We start from the raw sequence: 19,958 nt of genomic DNA on the forward strand, positions 1-19,958 counted from the left end.
CGACACCAGTCATTGGTCTCAGTGAGGCCTTTCTGTAGGATGTCAACATCACTTGGGGAGTTAATAATGGCTCCCAGCTTGCAGTCATATGTAAACTTGGTCACCCAGAGTCTGATAAGTAGATGCCAAACAGGAGAGGACCCAGGACTGATCCCTGTGGGACTCCACTAATGACTGGTCAGCTGTCTGACTTGGTGTCTACTACTTTCACACTGTGTGTTCTATCTGTGAGCCAGTTTGCAACTCACCTAGTGATATAGAGGTTGATGCCTAGTTTGGTGAGTTTATCAATAATTCCCGAGTGAGGAATGGTATCAAAGGCCTTGGCCAGATCATGGTAGGCTGCATGCACTGCCTTACCTTCATCCACATTCCTGGTGACTGACTCAAAGAAGTCCACCAGGTTGAGCAAGCATGATCTCTCTTTCACAAAGCCAAACTGCGCGGGGTCTAGAGTTTAGAGATGTCCTATATCTTTGTTAATCAGGCCCATGATGATGTGCTCCATAGCTTTACATATCAGACCCATCAGGCTAATAGGGCGATAATTCCCAGGGTCTGTAGTTGCTCCCCCTTTATTGAGAGGGATGACTGTAGCAGTGCGCCATTCAGTAGGGACAAAGCCTGAGGTGAGGCTGTGACTGAACAGGGCACACAGATGTGGCACCAGTTCACTTTGTAGTTCATGTAGAACACAGCCAGGGATATTATCGGTTCCCATGGAAGCTGTATTTTCAGCCTTGGGCAATGCATCTTTAACCTGTGCTGTAGTAATGCTGGGTGCCTGGCATTTTTCCGGTATTGTGATTGGTCCTTTAGGGGGGAGAGAGGGGTAAAGTTGGCACTGAATCTGCCAGCCAGTATGTTAGTAATATCTGTTGGCTCAGTATAGGAGGTACCATTGTGCAATAACTCAGAGCAAATCTGGGTATTGTTATGGAGGTTCTTGATATAACTGTAGAAGGCCTTGTGATTGTTTTTAGTGTCTGCCTCAATTCTGCCTTCATAGCTGGCTTTAGAGGATTTGATGAGGGATTTCAACTTTTTGTTGAAGCTAATAAGGGAGTTTTTCCAGTCTTGGTACTTCACCTTTTTCTGCAACAGTTTCTTCCTTCTGTTGTAGAGTTTATTAATGGCAGGGGACCACCAGATTGGCTTCCTTTTTTGGGGAAGAGTGTCTTGGTTCTGTTGGGTATGACTAGTTCCATGCATTTATATCCATGTTCGTACAGTGCATTGGTGTACGATTCGGCAGTCATGCAGCTATTTTCCATTAGCTGTGATGTGAAGTTAGCCACCTCTGTTTTTAGGAGCCCAAAGTCAGCTTTGGAGAAGTTTTTCAAGGTGGTTACCTTTGTGTGGGATGTGGGTGATATGTGGATTTCCATGGTGATTGGTTTATGGTTTATGGTCAGATCTGACCAGAGAGGGATTGACTACTGGTGTAGAGCAATAGTCGCCCATGTTAGTAATAACCAGGTCAAGGATGTTGCTTCCTCTAGTGGGGGTCAGAATGAGCTGGTCCAGAGCATTGGAACTGATGAATTCCAGGAAAGGTTGGGCAAGTGTATTGGTGCTTGAGTAGTTCTCCCAGTTGATGGGGGGTAGTTGAAGTCTCCTAGTATGAGAATGTTGGGTTGGACCTTGATAGATTCCAGGGTGCTAAGGAATGTGGAGTGAGAGTCTAGGGACATGGTTGGGGACCTATAGCAGGCTATGACCTGGATCGCCATTTTACCCAATGTTAGTTGTACCGGAAGTATCTCAGATACATTATGCTGGGCTACTAGTCTGGAGGTGTACATATCCTTTATGAATATGGAGACCCCACCACGTTTTGAACTACGGTTTATGTTTCGGGGCTGAAAGGTGTGGAATGAGTTATAGCCTAGTAGCACAGGGGTGCTTTCTGCCACTTTAAACCAGGTCTCTGTTACATCACAAATGTCAATGTTTTCCATTTTGAGGAGTGCTTTGAGCTAGTGCTTCTTGAGATTTAGACTTCTAGCATTGAGCAGCATGACCCTCAGGTTGCATTTATTTATAGCTGTTATGGTGGTAATTTGGTCTTTGGAATACCGCCTAAAAAGGCACTATAGGGGTAGCAAGAGCCTTAGCCAGTACCCGGAAACCCAGGAGTGACAGATGCAGGCCATCTCTGGCAAAGCATCAAGGTCTGTCAGTCATGTCATCCCAAGCAGACAGATATTGGATCCCCTTAGAATGACACCAGAAACTTAGCCATTTGTTAAAGTCAATCATTTTTTGTTTGTACTACATATCATTCTGGGTGATGGTAGGATACTGCTCAGGACTAGGGTCATACCTGCCTGGGCCACATAATCCGAGAGCTCCACTATGTCTCTTTTCCTGTAGTCGAGGGAGGTGCATCTCAGGTCATTTACACCCACATGGACAATGACAAAGTCATACTTGTACTTGTTGTGGAGTGACCTGAGTGTGTGTGTTATGTCTCAGATTCTGGCACCTGATAGCTAACTGTTACCTTCTTCTTATTTAACCTAGTGAGTGGGACATCTGTGTGCCTCAATATTGAGTCACCCATGATTAGTGTATTGGGCAAGGTGTTTAGCCTTAGGGGCTTAAGTTGAGGGGCATACTGTGGAGGTGAGCTACGTGTCCTGTGGTTTGTGCTGTGTTGTGGTGATTGAGTGCGTTTCTGTCTTGAAGGTCTCTGCTGTTTTGGTAAATTTCTATTGAGTGCCTCCATGAAGGTGAGTGTGTGGTTTGTGTTTTTATGTGAGAGCTGTGATAGTGGGTGTTCTGGAGGGCTATGTGTTCCATGTGGTGTAGTGCAGGTGTTGACCTTCTCCTCTTGACCAGCTAGTCTGGTCTTGGTTGGAGAGTGCATAGCTTCCAATTTGGTGATATAAGTGTATCTCTGACAAGTCTGAGTGTTGGGAGGTAAGATGAGCGGGTTGTCTGTGTACATGAGGCAGTTGCTACACTACCTCAGAATGCCCAAGTGCATCAGGTTAATAGGAGAAAGCACAGGGAACTGCCTGTAAAATATTATTAAAATATTATTAGCAGAGAGCTAGGCTGACACCATACTACTGTATCCATTAATATGTATTTGTATTAGTACAAATTCTTGCCAAACAGTTAATACTGTCAGAGTTATTTAAATTCTATTATAACACAGCTGGACACATAACTATAGACCAATAAACACTCAGTCCAAAAATGTCACTAAAGAGTGAAAATTACTGTCCAGTTTATATACTCTTTTAAATGTCAAAAACAATGTTATTTTTAATGTCCTTGTGACTTGTTCTTCTGGTTTCTGTTTGAGTCATGAAAAAGTTCATGGTTATTTCTAGCCCGAACAGTTTCTGTTGAAGTGACAAATATATCCTTCTATATCCTTCTTTGTTTTTTTTTTTCCTTACTGTATCTGAAGACTTCACAAAAAGTCTCTCCACATCATCTTTACGTTACTTGAAGTGTCTGTATTTTATTTCATTTATTTCTGCATCTGAAAGCTCACAGAAAGTCACCTTCCTTTTTTCTATAACAGGATGCCTTTTACAGTAATCCCACAGCTATATGTTATTAATATCTAAGCTGAACATTTACAAGAAATTGACTGTTATTGCAAAGCAAGTCTTATTTTCTTTTACTGCATATACAGTATAATTTTGGGGAAAGCATTTTAATTTATACAATCTCTATTAATTCCCCCTGTTTAATTAAAACCAAGAAAGTTGTAAGACAATTTACAACACAATACGATCTTCAGTACTTTGAATCCCTTGGTCTGTTGCAACATATGAATCCCTTGCATTCAATGCTATCTCTTCATACAGTGTTACATTACCGATGGCTGTTACTTGATTAATACTTTTATTGACACAAATTTTTAACATATATGCAAACTGTTGTAATTAAGCTGATAATGACAACAAGAACAATTAATGTGGAAATTATAGTACCCAACCATCCTGAGAACAATCTACTTAGCCAGTAGTTTAACTAAGCATGTTTTATTTTTGCAGGTGTCAGACACACAGCCATTATTATGTATCTATTCTTAACTGCTTTCATGCTTGCTTAAGCAAGTTGTCAGCCTTGCAGTTACACAGAAGCATTTATTTCAAAATCTTGTTAAGTTAACCCTTGCTTTACAAGGTAAAATCTTGTATTAGAAACAAGCATATTTTTTTTGCATTGCAACATACATTTAATTTCATTATTGCTTTGGGAAAAGAATATTAAAAAAGCAATTTACAGGAAAATGTGGTCCTCTGTACTTAATAGCCTTTTTTCATTGTTAACAACAGTTACTTGTTTGACAGTTTTATAACATTATAACACATCTCCTCTGTTAAATCTGAGATAGCTCCATAAGTTGCATTTGCTAACTTTACAACTTTCCATATTGCCTTAGTGGCACCATACCAGTGAAAAAATTCAGCTCCTGAAATAACACCATTTCCTATGTCCAGCTGTTTTAAAATCTTTCCTTATTTTTTTATCATGAACTTCCCTCTTTTTCTGGTGATTTTTTACCATGTCCTCTGGTGATGTGTGAGTAATTCTCATTATTGGAACTGCATACTCTCGGTAACAGACTTTCTCTTCTTTCATCTCTTCCTTAAAAGAAGTATTATGTGTTCACTCCCATGCTGTTTTTATTTTATACTCAAGCTTTTTCACATGACCAGAGTTGGTGTAAAGTAGCAACTGTGACTGTCCTTTTCTTTTGAAAACAGAGTCCCATTTTCTATTTTCATCAACTGTAAATGTTTTTTTTATCGTTGATTGTTTTCTTTAAACATAAAACCTGTATGTGTAACCTCTGCAGGGACTGCATGCAATGGCATTTTTCCCTCTGTAAGGAATGTGGCTAAAAAAACAACAATTTGACTTGTTACATGCCTTTGCAAACAAATTTTGCAGGTCCAAAAATATATTGAAATCAGGTATCTGATCACGATGTCCCTATCTCATGATCTATTATATCAGAGTATCTCTCCCCATTTTTTCTTTGCAGCTGTTTTATTTGCATACATTTTTTTAGATTGCCTTGTCCTATCCATAGATTGCTATTATAGAAACAAATTTAAACTTTCCTAAAACTGTTAACAGACTGTTATGTACTGATACTGTTTGATTGTTATTAACTTACACTGATTTTTATGAATCAACATGGTGTGCTACTTTTGCTTGGATTTTTATTATTTGAAAAATGCTATTTGTCTAAGTTTTTAATGACTCTGTACTTTACTACCTCTATGTATTTCTGTGTATTATTTCCAGGATGGCAGTTGCACCAGTCTGACTAATGATGTTCTTTGCTGTACTAGTTTGTTTATAAGACTGTTTGCTGTTATATTTTATGTAAGACATTCTTTTGAAAATATGACATTACAGTCACTGTTTTTACCAATACTGATCCTGTTTGCTGTATGCATAAGCTGCCTTTGGAGACATACTGTACTTTTAATGTGGGGGAGGGGTTTGACCCTCTCTTGTTACCATAGAACCTTTTGTCATTTAGGATTTGTCATAGGTACTGCCTTAAATGTTACTCTATTTCCAGACGTAGATGTGGACTTACATACTCAACATTTAATTGCATTGTTAATTTTGCATATACCATTTGCATTACTGTAAATGTATTTACTGTATCTGTATTAACTTTAACTTTACACTGTATTTGTATTAACTTTAACTTTACACTGTATCTGTATTAACATTACTCTAGGTCTTTATGTCTGTAGGTTATTTTTGTGTTTATTTTGAATCCATCCTGGCTTATTAAACCAGTAAAGTAATATTTATTTTTATGTCTTTTCCTGTCTCCTTTGTTTAATTAATTTACATTGAGTTTAAAAGATCCCTCTACTTTGCTGTGAACTGATAACCTGTGTTTCGTTAATTTATTGCTTTAATGCCTATTGCCTGCCATGATCTGGGTTATAGGGAGGATTATTCCCATATTCTACTGGTCATAATTTACTATTTTTATTTTACTGTTAGTGTTTGTAATTACCCTTTTCAGTAAGGCAAGGGGTTTGTCCTTCCTTCTGTTTATTGCTTACCTCTTTTTTCTGTGTACCCTGATGTTTGCAGGTTATTTGCATATATGCTCTTTTCTATTTATGATTTACCTATTCCCATTGTTCTATACACCTCTTCATATCCTTTCCCGCTTCTTTGGGGATTGGATATTGCTTTTGAAAAGGAGGAATGTAATCTGAAGGATTACCTACACTTACTGGTACTGATAATTTGCCACAGTCTGTCTTTGATGTAGCCCATAAGGGCTGAAATTGTGATTTGATTTGCACCCATTTATCCTGCAGCTGTGAATGTCTCTTAGTAATGTTTTTTTTATAATTACTTACGTCAATTACAAAGCAAGGAAATTGCTGAGCTATATCCCAACTGTCTTCCATTGTGGCAGATCATAAAACCTTGTTATTGAAATTAATTACTATTACCAGTTTGCTGAGAATATCAACCTCAAGGATTGTTGTTCCGCAACTGGAATTCATAAGAAATGTACCCTGTATTGAAGATCCATTTTTTGTGAAACATTTTAAATGACTTACTGCTTATGGCCATGCAACTGTGGTGGTGGTGCTGCGGTAGCATTGTCGCCTCACTGTAAGACGCTGTCCTGTTCAATTCTCAGCTAGAGCATCTTCTGTCTGGAGACATGCGTGAATGGGCATACCTTCGTTGAAGGTTGTGCTTCAGGGCCGGCAACTTGGCATGTAAAAATCTACTGCCAATCATTAGTGGACTGGAGTGGCAACCCCTAACCAGGAAAAGCCGAAAGACACAACAACAACAACAACTGCTTATGGCTATGCAAGTGCTGCCATCAAAGCCTTGAATACAAGATTTTTTGAACTGATTTACAGGTAACTGTTTGTTAGTGACTGAGACTGTTGCCCCTGTATCAAGCAGGACATCTTTTCATAGTATCCCCTCTACCCATACGTCCACTAACGGGCGTCCGTCCTTTACACGTTTAAAATTTGTGAGAAAGGTTACTTGGGGGGGCACACCCCTAATCAGAATCATATTCATTCTGATCTGTTTTCTTGGGTATGTCTCTGATTACACAGACTGCATGTTCTGTTCCCTGTTGACTGTTAGTGTCTTCCCTGTCTAATGTGTACTTTGTACTTTCAATTTCACATTTTAATTCCTGATTTGCACCGTGTGTGAGATTATATGGTGGGTTTTCTGTGCATTCCATAGGGTATACTTTATTTTTTGTATCCCTCTGTGTTTGTTCCTGTGACTGATTCTCCCTTAATGTATTTTCTTTATCTTGATTTTTTTCCTTATTTTTGGGTTTTGAAGAAGCACTATTCTCTGCATAGATACCCTTTTGTATTTGACTTTACTTCCATCTTTTGTAATACGGGCAATCCTGCTTAATGTGGCCTTTTTTCTTACAAGTAAAACATATCACCTGTTTTTGTGAACTTTGTTGTGTATCTATCTGTAACCCTGGTGGAGCAGAAGCTGCTCGTGTTCCCCCTGTGTTTGTTCTTTTATCAGACCATGTATTACGTCCCCTTCCTTTCCCCATGTAGTCTACAAGCTGTTTTTGTACATTTTGTATGTGCATTTGCAATATTGTGTACTTTTTTAAAACTGTCTAGCACTCTGGCGTTGTCTTGCTCTAGGTGGAGTTCTGTATCTATCTGTCTGGCAGAAACTCATTTTAAAGCTGCATCTGCATTTTGCACAATGTCATTAACTGTCTGACGGAATTGCTTTAACATACCATTTTGCCTGACCAAAATATTATTTTGTTTTTTTCTGTCATGCTATTTAGACTGCCTGATCATTTTGAGATAGTTTTTTAAAACAGTTATGTGAGTCTAGACACTCACCAGTTTCAGCTGCTTGCCTTCCTTTGACATCTGCCAAGGCATTTACTGGAGCCTCTTCTGTATTACATTTTTTATGTGCTTTGATTTTGACAATACTAAACTTTCCCTGTAAATCATTCTGGGAGTGAATGCCCATAACTCCCATAGTACTGGAGCATGTTTTAGGGTTTTGACAACACTGTCGACAAATCCCCGTCTGACCCAAACTGGCATGTATAAATGCAAAAAAGAAAAAAAAAACATTTAAATAAAGTATCATCTGAAATAGACCACACAGTGTATGTCAACCATTGTTTAAATGCCAACATATTGACACAAAATTCCTTTTCTTGTCTTGCCACTGAGGCAGAGTCTGCAATAAACAAGACTATTGATATATATATCAGCAGGAGAAATAACTGTAATTTCTGCTAAACCCTGCCCAATGTCAATTGATGTATTTTGTAGCCCTTGTAAACCTTGCTGGGCTTTTTGTAATTGTCTTTTTAGATTAACCTCCGTAGTTTGTGCACTTAGTAAATGTTGTTGGGCTCTATCTGATTGTTACATTAAACCAGAAATGTCATTATGTAAAGTCTGAATGCTATGTTGAGTCTGTTCCTCTAAATGGCATTATTGTCCCTTACTACTGTCTCTAGGGAAATTTTGAAAAGCTGTGAAAACCTTTTCTTTAAAAGGTTAATATTAATAGCACACTCTACTATGTCAGAACTTTTTTCTTTTTGTACATTTGCAAAATTTACTATAAATAACATTTTTATGTAGTCTATTACATTACTGACAATGATTGCATACATTTGTACTGTATGAGATTTAGGTGACTGCAGAAGGTACATTTAACTGTTGTATATGTGAAGAACTAACAAAGCTAGAATGAAACAGATTGTTTATCAAAACAGGATATATCTTATGGTATGGCTTACATACTAGACTCCTGTGGCAAGATAGACATGAGTTTGGAAAGTTACTTCCACATAAAAAAACAGTCTTTATGAATTGTTGTGCATTTTATGTATGGATTATAGGCATTTTAATTTATACAATCTCTATCACTGCCTTTTAATCATGCCAGGAGTGGTGGTCATAATTACTAAGTACTGTAGCTATTTCCATGAAGAACAACTAGTGCTGATGGCACTTAGATGTACTACAATAATTGCTACAAAAACCTGTTGAAGTGCAAAGCGATTAAGCTATTTGAAGTGCAAGAGAGAAAGAACTAGCAAGATTCAAGGGGAAAACTGAAGAGCAGAGTATCTGGCACCAGTAATAGTTTACCTCAGATCGGCGACGCTAGGCAGAGCTTAAACAAGCGTAAACCCATGCAAACATGGGCTTTTAAACCAGAAAGTTGAAAGGGATGGAAAAACTGCCCAAACGGCCAACAAACTACAATTTCTGGGCCAGAAACCACTCCTCTTGTGGTAGATAGGCTACCTAGTCCTTACCACTCCCACTGATAAGCTAGAAGGCTTCCTTCCAACAAAGAAAGGCTTGGGGGAGGGAGTCAGAAGCTTACAAACAGTCCTGGATACAGCAAATCTGTATCTGGACTAGACAAGTTACAGTATAATAAAAATACATCTTCCCCAAACAGTACAGCATTTCATTTTAAATTTTCAACTTATACAATTCATCTCATGTTTAATGAAGAAAAAGACGTATACAACAGTAAAATATCAGTGTATATTCTTCTGAATGAATAATCTAAAAATACTCTTAAAGACAGAAGCCAGCAGCTGTATTTCATAAAACTGCTGTGCTACTTCAAATTAAGACAATTTTGATGGTGTTTGCCAACCAGAAAAATAAATATAGTATTTTACTGAATATATAGTTTGCAGCTTCAGTAGTAGCCATGTTATAATTCCACTAACCCACCATTACTTCCCACATGCTCATATCAAATTCTGTTTTTAAAGATTTATAAAATGCAAACAAAAGATACTTACAAACTGTCAATACAAACCCTTAATTGCCTGAATGGGAAAAAATCAGTATTTTATAGGAGAATGCATATTGGTTATACTTTTATTTGTAATAAGCTAACACTACATATTACTGTTAATCTGATTTTTTGTTAAGTTTTACTGCTTTGCCGCCTACTTTTTGGCATTTTCCGGTTTGCTAAAGTTTATATCTGTAACAGTAACAGTACTTGGAACACATCTAGAGCCTGTTTACTGCATTTCCTGTGTTGCACTTAATTTAAAATCGTTTTTTTCTCTAAAAACTGCATTTTACCTGATTTTGGCCTAGCACTCAAGTGTGGGGTCATTTATTGCACTGTTGTGATTATTTTGCTGCTTGTGTATCTCTGCTACCTTTAAACTACAACAAAAAGAAAAAAAACAAAAAAATCTTGCTTTTTTCCCACTTTCTGAAAGTTAAGAAAGTTCAGTTACAGATTTGCTGTTCTGAACTGTTTGGAAGTTTCTAGGCCAGTGCTTGCTTGAGCTAGGGGAAGTCTCTGTGTTCACCAGTGGGAGTGGTTAACACTGAGCGGCCTGCCTGTCCCTGGAGGAGTGGTTACTACCTAGAAGCTGTAGTTTTATTGGCCATTTTGGGTCAATTCTAAACTCCTTGATCTCTCTCTTAAAACCCTACAACTCTCTTTTTGCGCGGTTTTGCACACTGAGCAGCGTCGGGCAGCGCCGCCTAAACAGGTTTAAACTACTCCAGGCTCCACAAAGTCTGCTCTTCACTTTTTCCCTTGGAACTGTTCAAACTCTCAAAGTAATCACTCTATTCTCTTTCTAAAGCCCTGCACTTGCTCAGCTCTTATAAGGAAACACTAACTAACTAAAGCACTACACCCTCCTTGACTTCTCATAAGTATTAGACTCCCGATTGGTCCTTCCTGATCAAGTGAAAAATCAGTTCCCTTTCCTAATCATCTGATCAGTAAAAAAACAGTTCCCTATACTAATCTGGTATGTCCAAGGGTCAGTTTCAAGGCTACTCTCCAGTCCAGCTGGTGAATCTGGGAATTTTGAGGTAATGTTACAATTGCCTTATGTACACAGACAACCCTCTCCTCCTTCCAGCAAACTCTAATACATGTGAGAGATGCAGTTACACAGCCAAACTGGAGGCAGAGCTCTCTCAACCCAAGACTGGCACAGTCAGTCAGGAGGAAAAGGTAACCACCCACACAACAAATCCAGTCTCACACAGACCTATTGCATCTGCATACCCAACACATAAACACACAAAAACATACTCAGAGGCTCTAAATAAAAATCTGCCTAAACAGCAAAGACCTCCTAAGCAGATATCCAAGCAACAGCCACCCCTCAACAATACCCATGAATCACATATCTCACAAAATCAGTGTGCCTCACAACCACTGCCCTTAAGGCCAAACAACACACCAAATACACTTGTTATAGGGGACTCTATTGTCCAGCACACTGACGTCCCGCTCACCAGACTGAACAAGGAGAACGTCACTGTAAGCTGCCTGTTGGGTGCCAGGATCCGCCACATAATGCAAGCACTCAGGTCACTCCAAAGCAAGTACAAGTATGACTCCGTCATTGTCCATGCTGGTGTGAATGACCTGAGACGTACCTCCCTGGACTACATAAAAAGAGACATAGAGGAGCTCTCTGACCATGTAGCCCAGGCTGGTATGACCCTGACCTTGAGTAGCATCTTGCCCTCACCAAGAATGATGCCACAGTATAAAGACAAAATGATCAGTTTCAACAATTGGCTAAAGTATTGGTGTCATTCAAAGGGGATCCAGTGTCTGTCAGCCTGGGATGACATGCTCGACAAGCCACGTTGCTTCGCTAGGGACGGCTTGCACCTGTCACCCTTAGGTTTTCGTATACTGGCCAAGGCTCTTGCCACCCCCATAGTGCCTTTTTTAGGCAAGGCTCAAAGGACAAACCCACCTCCATAGACAACCCAAGGATAAAAAAACTAAAGGTAATGCTACTCAATGCCAGAAGTCTGAACCTCAAGATGCATGCACTCAAGGCTCTCCTCAGTATGGAGAAAATTGATGTCTGTGCAGTAACAGAAACCTGGTTCAAGACTCCTGAGAGCACCCTAGCACTACCAGGTTATAACTCATACCATGCGTTTTGGCCCCAAAACTTGGACCAAAGCACAAAAGGAGGTGGATTATCTATATTCATCAAAGATACCTACACCTCCAGGTTAGTGGCACTGCATGAAGCATCGGAAACCATCCATGTGCAACTAACAGCGGGCAAAACTGCCTTTCAGTTTGTAGCCTGCTACAGAACACCCTCCCTATTACAGGAACCCCACTTGGCATTCCTGAGAACACTGGAGAATATGAAGGTCTCTCCAAACACTATGTTATCGGGTGACTTCAACTTCCCAAACATTGACTGGGAAAACTACTCAAGCCCAAACACCCTCGCCCAACGGTTCCTTGAATTTATAAACTCTAACGCAATGGAACAACTGGTCACCACTCCCACAAGAGGGAACAACATATTGGACCTGGTCATCACTAACATGGGGACTCTATGTTCCACACCAGAGGTAAACCCCTCATTGGTAAGATCAGACCATAAACAAATTTCCCTGGACATCCATATCCCGTCCCCACCCCCAGCCAAGGAAATCACTGTAAAGAATTTCTCAAAAGCCAACTTTGCACTTCTCAAGACTGAGGTGGAATCCTTCAAAGCCCCTGGGCCAGAGGACAATACAGCCCAATCCGCAGAATCCTTTACAAATGCATTCTATGAGCACCTGCAGGAATGCATGGATCATGCTATCCCAAATAAAACCAAAACTCACTCCTCTAAAAACAGGAGACTGGTCTGGTGGACCCCGGCCATAAATAAGCTATACAACAGAAGGAGGAAGCTACTACATGACAGAGCAAAATCCCAAAAAGGGAAGGCATCTCTGATCAGTATTAGCAAGAAACTTCGATCCCTCATAAAATCATCAAAGGCCAGTTTCGAAAGAAAAATTGCCCTAGACACTAAAGATAATCACAAGGCCTTCTTTAGTTATGTCAGGAACATGGGCAGAAACTCCCAGATATGCTCTGAATTGCTGCATAACGGTACTAAATATACCAAACCTACAGACATAGCCAACATCCTGGCAGACAGATTCAGCGCAAACTCCCCCCCCCTTCCCCCCCAAAGGAGCAAATGCCTATCCCAACTGAATGTAACCTCCCTGACATCACAGATGCACAGGTGAAAGCTGCCCTCTCCAAAGCAAACAACACAGCATCTATGGGACCGGATGGTGTCCCAGGCTGTGTCTTACACGAGCTCCAAGAAGAACTGAACCCTCACATTAAGTCACTGTTCAAACTTAGCCTTACTACAGGATATGTACCTAAAGAATGGCGTACAGCTACAGTGGTCCCACTCCACAAAGGTGGTGCCACAACGGACCCCGGAAACTATCGCCCCATAAGCCTGACTAGTCTGGTCTGTAAAGCTATGGAGCGTATTATCATGGAACTTATAAACAAAGACATTGGGAGCCTCCAGACACTGGACCCTACCCAATTTGGCTTTGTTAAGGGCAGATCTTGCCTCTTAAACCTAGTTGATTTCTTTGAAACAGTTACCAAAGCCATAGATGAGGGCAAGGTAGTCCACACAGCCTACCTGGACCTCGCAAAAGCCTTCGACACAATACCCCACTCGGGTATCATAAATAAGCTTACCAGCTTAAATATCAACCCCTATATCACAAGATGGGTTGCAAACTGGCTCAGAGATAGAACCCACATGGTCAGAATCGCAGGTGCCATGTCCGAATCCAAACCAGTTACAAGTGGCATCCCACAGGGCACAGTTCTGGGACCTCTCTTGTTCAGTATATACTTCTCTGAGGTTCAGGCTAACAGAGGGGGATTATGGCTGACAAAGTTCGCAGATGACTGCAAACTGGGGGCCATAATTGAATCTCCAGCTGACACAAGCATCCTCCAAAAGGGTCTCACAGAGATGGATGCTTGGTGCCATAGCCACGGCCTCAAGCTAAATGCTAAAAAGTGCATAGTCATCCCCATTGGGAAAAACAAGGTGCCCACAAATTACCACATAGGTGGTAATCCATTAAGTACGGAAGAAGTAATTAGAGATTTGGGGACCAACGTAGATAGTAATCTCTCCTTTGATAATCACGTTGCCAAAGTGGTTAGAAAGACCTTCTATATAGCCCACCTTATCACGAAAGGGTTCGCATCTAGATCAAGAGAGGTCATTGTGCCCCTCTACTTGTCACTCATCAGGCCCATAATTGAATACAATGCCCCTTTTGGGATGTACCTTACCCAACACCTGCAGCAACTGGAGAGACCCCAAAAGTACCTCACCAAGAGGATCATGGGCTACAAACAGATGTCCTATGCAGCTCGACTAAAGAAACTCCAGCTCTACTCAGTTGCTTACCGCCTACTCAGAGGCGATCTATGCCTGACGTACAAAGCCATGTCAAACCCAGAATTAATGGACATGCTCCACCTCAAAAAATCCAAGTCCCTTAGAGCTACATGCTCCAAGGACCTAAACCTCAGCACAAAAATAAATAGGACATGCTGGAGGGACAGATTCATTTCCCAGAGGCTCCCCTCACTCTGGAATAGAATCCCAATTCGTGTTAGACATAGCCCCTCGCTGACCCTCTTCAAGCGAAATTTGGACGCGTGGATGGGAAATCGCAAATTCACCCCTGGGATCTCCCCAGTGTCCCTGCTAGACAGAGGCACAGTAAACTAATCTTAAAAGGGTACCTTCTGTGACCTACTTTACAGAGGCACAGTAGGCTAATCTAATAGGGAGGCGGAAGCCAAATACACTCTGGCTAGGCTTATAAATGCCCTAGGGCAGATAGCCTAGTATCTACCTATGAACCTATGAAATCAGTAAAGGAATATGAACCATTCCTTTATCAGCTTTGGTTTTAATGCTGACAGAAAAGTTTAAATATATGTACACTACACAATAATTCCTTCCTATGCCAATATTACAACAGGGTAGCCCTCCTTTGCTCAGTGTCATCACCCATGGCAACCTGACATAATGACATTATGAAGGGGTTGGGGCAACCTAAAGAGCTCAGCGTATAATAGGTATTTTTTATGTTATAAAATAACTATTGGTATGGTAGTCAAGGCTTTCTCTGTACTTTTTCTACATAATCATTGTCTTCTGGAAATTAGGGTGTGAAGCACTGAGACATAACCATGCTTCAGAGTTACAGAAATCTTTCTCCAAACTGTGTGGTTCAAACAAAGCTGACTCTAAGAGTAAATAGCCTGACCTAGGTCTCATGCTTTTTATAACTGGTAACATTTCTTAATCAATCCCTGCACTCAACCACTTAACCACAGTTAACATTTGCAGTTAAGATCAGGAGTTTCTGAATCCCTCAATATATTTTTTTTGTTTTGCATTTTATTATTACCACTATTTTATTATTTCCTTGATTTATATACAGTATTTGCAATGGTTAAAACTGAGTCAATTCCTGCTACTTTGTTTAAAACAATACATTTCTGCAATCTAATCACATTTAAATCAGCTATATTAAAGGTATCTTATTGATGTATGTATGTATGTATGTATGCATGTATTTGTTTATTTATGTATTTATTTCTAAGGGTCTTCATTGAAATATGGTTTTCCCTTAGTATGCATCTGCACTAATGTTGCCTTCAAGGATTTTTTAAACAATTGTCATGTTACTTGACGGACAAACAAATGTTTTAAAACACTGATCTTAAAAAATGCACATAAAGTATTTTAAAATAATCACTTACCAATGATGCCTCGAATGATGACATCTGGTCTTGAAAATACTCTAAGGCAGCTAATCGATCTGGCAAACCTTTGGATGTTATCTCATCACGAAAACTCTCTAAGGCAGCCAGGCGATCCAACAATCCTTTGAAATCAAACTGCAAAACAGTTTGAGGAATTGTATTAAATATTTCACCCAGCAGATTCACTGCATATATTATTACAGTGAATATTTTCCATATCAGTAAAAACAAGCAAACAGTATGGATGCTTTTTAGCTACCTTTCATCAGAAGTGTATGCCACTCATTTCCAACAATGAAAAAAAGGCTCCCAGTGGAAAACCAGTATTTTCTTTACTAAGTTGTTATTATATCAGAAGCAAAAATCCAGTTGATTTCTTATGAATAAAGAAGTTTTAGCCACTGGACTTTGGACTTATGACTCCTCCCAACCAGTTTAGACTTTTTTGTGCAGGAAACTATATTACACGAAGATATAGTTGTATATCTTTCTTTATAGCTCAAAATGGACATCAAAGTGCATTTTGTGGATGAGGTTCATGCTCTGTTATTCTGAGAAATTTGCTATAATATTTCATGCAGTCACAGAGAAATAGTCATTTATTCTTAGGAACCATTGGTAGTTTTTTGCATCCATTTTGATGCTCTGTATAAGATTATGCTCAACAGGGTTTTAAGGTTGAAAGTAATTCTGCTAGAAATGTGTAACATAAATAAGGAATAAAATAAAGCTTGCTTAAATGTAGAAATAGAGTTTAGTAATATGTGATCAGCATCCATACTAAAATGACTGTGGCCTGGAAAATAAGGAATTTGCTTAATGGACATGTTTTCCTCAGAATCAGTACACTGTCAGCAGGAAAGCTGACCTCTTACAGACTTGGCAAGAATGTAAAAAAAAACAGGAACCTGCTTCTGTAAAGAATGGACAACAGGAAAACAATCTGTGCATGTTTCTATCATATGACATTGTTAAGCAAGGAAGTTTGAATGATCAAGTCAGCATTTGCACAAGATGGTTCCTTAAAAGACAATACCATTACAGGATAAAAACATATTTTTCTGCAAACATCAGCAAACAGATGCTCTCATACAAAGTCCAAAATAGAATACCAAGAGAAAAACAGGATTTGAATTGCGTGATTAGAACAGTATAAAGAGACTATAGCAGATAACATTGTTAGAGATATCTGTGTAGGAACACATACTTGTTCCGAGGTAATATTGTATCTCTCATATCATCCATGTTCAAGAAGTAAAGTAGAACAGTACCTGAAGCTGCAACTTTAGTCCGTGTGGTTTGTTATAAAAAGTTATTTGTTACTGCTCTGAGTTTGGTGCTACAAAGTATATTTTCTCATCAGTGTATATTCTGCAAGTTGCTGTATGCAACAGACTGTGAATGCAACTATAGCTAGACTTTGATTTCAGCAAAACCCACCCAGCAAGACTGAGTGTCTTAAGAAGACCTCGGAGCCATCAGAGTAAGCATCAGAGTAACAGCACATTGTTTATCACCATAAAATTATTTTTTCAATGGCGAGCCTATCTGCATTCGAACACAGTGGTAAGGGTAAGCCCTGCAGAGGGTCACTTCAGTCAAAACTGCAGTAACTAACATTTGTATATATGTGTAAATCCTAAACAGAAGTATTCCAGTTTATGCAGCTTGCAGTAGCAAAGATTTCTTAGACGTCTGAATCCAGATTGAGCCTGAAGTCCAGGAAAGTTGCAGTGCCATTAAATCTTCAAGAAAGGTGGACATCTACTTTCACAGCATCTCGCTGCCTGTTGTGTTTCCCCAGCTTCTTGAGTGACTCTGAAATATTTCCACCCATCAGCAACAACAGCCTGATCACCTGTTTTTTTTTGCTAACTGGAAAGACTTTTTTCTGTGTCACATTTTTAGTATGGATGCTAGTAGACACAATTCAAGCAGGTGTAAGCCAAGCTTTAGTAAATTGCAATGTTGGTATACACAGCACATTAGTAAATGTAAAACCTTATCAGAGCAAGTTGATAGTAAGGCATTATGCAAATGTATTACAATATTTGACTAGTATCTCAAAGAAAATCATGTGGGGTATGACAAATTGTTATTGTGTGATTCAACAGAAACTGCATTTTGTGTGCCATGCCATAAAAAAGTATTGCATGATATTGCTAAAAGAATAGACTGTGAAGACAGACCTTTTTATGATAAAAAAATAACTAAGAGTAAAGGGTTTCCATTATATTCAGATGTTGAACAGTTATGTCCTGTCACCACATGTAAAAGGTTTATTTCAGAGTTACAACAGGAGTCAAATCAGTTACTGACAGGACCTCTAGTACATTTTGTTACAAAATAATGTAATAAACGTCTAAGAGACAGACACGATGAGTTCAGGAAGTTTAGACAAGATATGCATACATCTTTTCAAAAGTGCATAGGAGTTTTAGACCATGCAACATTACAGGAAGCTCTTGAACAGCAGTTACAAGATAAAGGAAATAAATTAGCTGAACTGACAGAGACTGACTTCCTAAATACAACAGCTGAGCTTAAGAGAACATTAGGAAAGATCAGGAAACTGCAGCTAATCTGTACAAAAGATATATATTTTATAATATGTTTGTGTTTTGAAAATGGTTAAGCATACATGGTAGGATGGTAAAATCTAATGTCTGGACAAATCATTCTCAAATATTTAAAACTTCCATTCAGTTAAAGCAAGACATTTATCAGTGCTACAGTAAAGTAGAGAAAATGACTGCCATTCTCATAGCATAATCAAAAGGTACACAAAACAGTTCTAGTGCATAAAATTAAATAAAAATAATTAATAACAGTAAAAATCAAATAAAGTCACAAGACTGACATGCATACATTTTCTTTTCATCTAAAGTACATATAGGTTCATAGGTTAGTACTAAGCTAACTGCCCTTGCAAGCCATTTTAAGGTTAGCCAATTATCCCTTGTGAGACTCAAACCCTGCACCTTGTGTTTGTAAGGCAAACACCTTAGCCATTAAGCCACCCTCCCAACCCCTATTATATGTTACAATGCACAAGAATAACAGGCAGACAACAGCAAATATAAATAATGTAAATATAAACATGTGTTAGTTAAGCTAATATCTATTTGTTTTTTTTTTTTTTTTACATTTTTTTTTATAATTGTATAGTAACACCACACCAAACAGTTAAAGTTCTAAATTTTAAAAAGAAATAAAATCACAGATGGTATTAGTCAAGCAGCCTTTGTAAAATGAATGGCAGAACAGTTAAATAAATAAACAAATACTGAAATCCAAGTAAAAAAATATGTAAGCTAATTGTAAAACAATGTCTGGTTATGTAGTATAAATGCATAGTTATGCAAATCACAAATATAACACTAAGTGTTTTATAACTGCATTTTACTATTAACTTGTGAGACTCAAACCCTGCACCTTGTGTTTGTAAGGCAAACACCTTAGCCATTAAGCCACCCTCCCAACCCCTATTATATGTTACAATGCACAAGAATAACAGGCAGACAACAGCAAATATAAATAATGTAAATATAAACATGTGTTAGTTAAGCTAATATCTATTTGTTTTTTTTTTTTTTTTTACATTTTTTTTTTATAATTGTATAGTAACACCACACCAAACAGTTAAAGTTCTAAATTTTAAAAAGAAATAAAATCACAGATGGTATTAGTCAAGCAGCCTTTGTAAAATGAATGGCAGAACAGTTAAATAAATAAACAAATACTGAAATCCAAGTAAAAAAATATGTAAGCTAATTGTAAAACAATGTCTGGTTATGTAGTATAAATGCATAGTTATGCAAATCACAAATATAATACTAAGTGTTTTATAACTGCATTTTACTATTAAATTACAAGTTTATTAACAGATGATTAAAAGAAAAATGCTAAAAGAGTTAACTATAGCTACAGAGTCTGAAATGTGAGCTCAGACCTTCCTAGACTGGGTGAATAGTTACAGGAAATGTTGGACAGATAAAGTAAAAAACAAGACTGATTGCCAGACAAGTGGCTTGAGCTTTTCTAAAAACGTATTGTTATTAAAACATAATTGTTAAATGTTCACATGCAACACTATTTGATAATTATAATAAAAAATCATAATTGTGCATATATGTCACTGATAATCTGTTTGCAGGTAAATGTTAAAAGTAAAAAACCTCAGTTACATCAAGTACAGCCAACAGATGGGTTATAGTATACATACAATTCAAATAAACTATACAGGAGGGTACAAATAACTACTAGTAGTAGTAGACAGCAAAGGCAGCAGA

The 19,958-nt window shown here is 38.5% G+C and overlaps 1 protein-coding gene across 1 annotated transcript in view; it reads right to left on the reverse strand.

Moving 5' to 3' along the window:
• The window catches only part of LOC122789134 (glutamine-rich protein 2-like), a 137,384-nt gene that overhangs the window by 98,516 nt on the left and 18,910 nt on the right, over nucleotides 1–19,958 (reverse strand). Inside the window, exon 3 of the mRNA XM_044056358.1 lies at nucleotides 15,664–15,801. Coding sequence (XP_043912293.1) covers nucleotides 15,664–15,801 — 138 coding nt within the window. The remainder of the gene's footprint in view (nucleotides 1–15,663; nucleotides 15,802–19,958) is intronic.

Source organism: Protopterus annectens, chromosome 14.part0 (genome assembly GCF_019279795.1).
Source record: "Protopterus annectens isolate FY-2018-M chromosome 14.part0, PAN1.0, whole genome shotgun sequence".
Classification (NCBI taxonomy): domain Eukaryota; kingdom Metazoa; phylum Chordata; order Ceratodontiformes; family Protopteridae; genus Protopterus; species Protopterus annectens.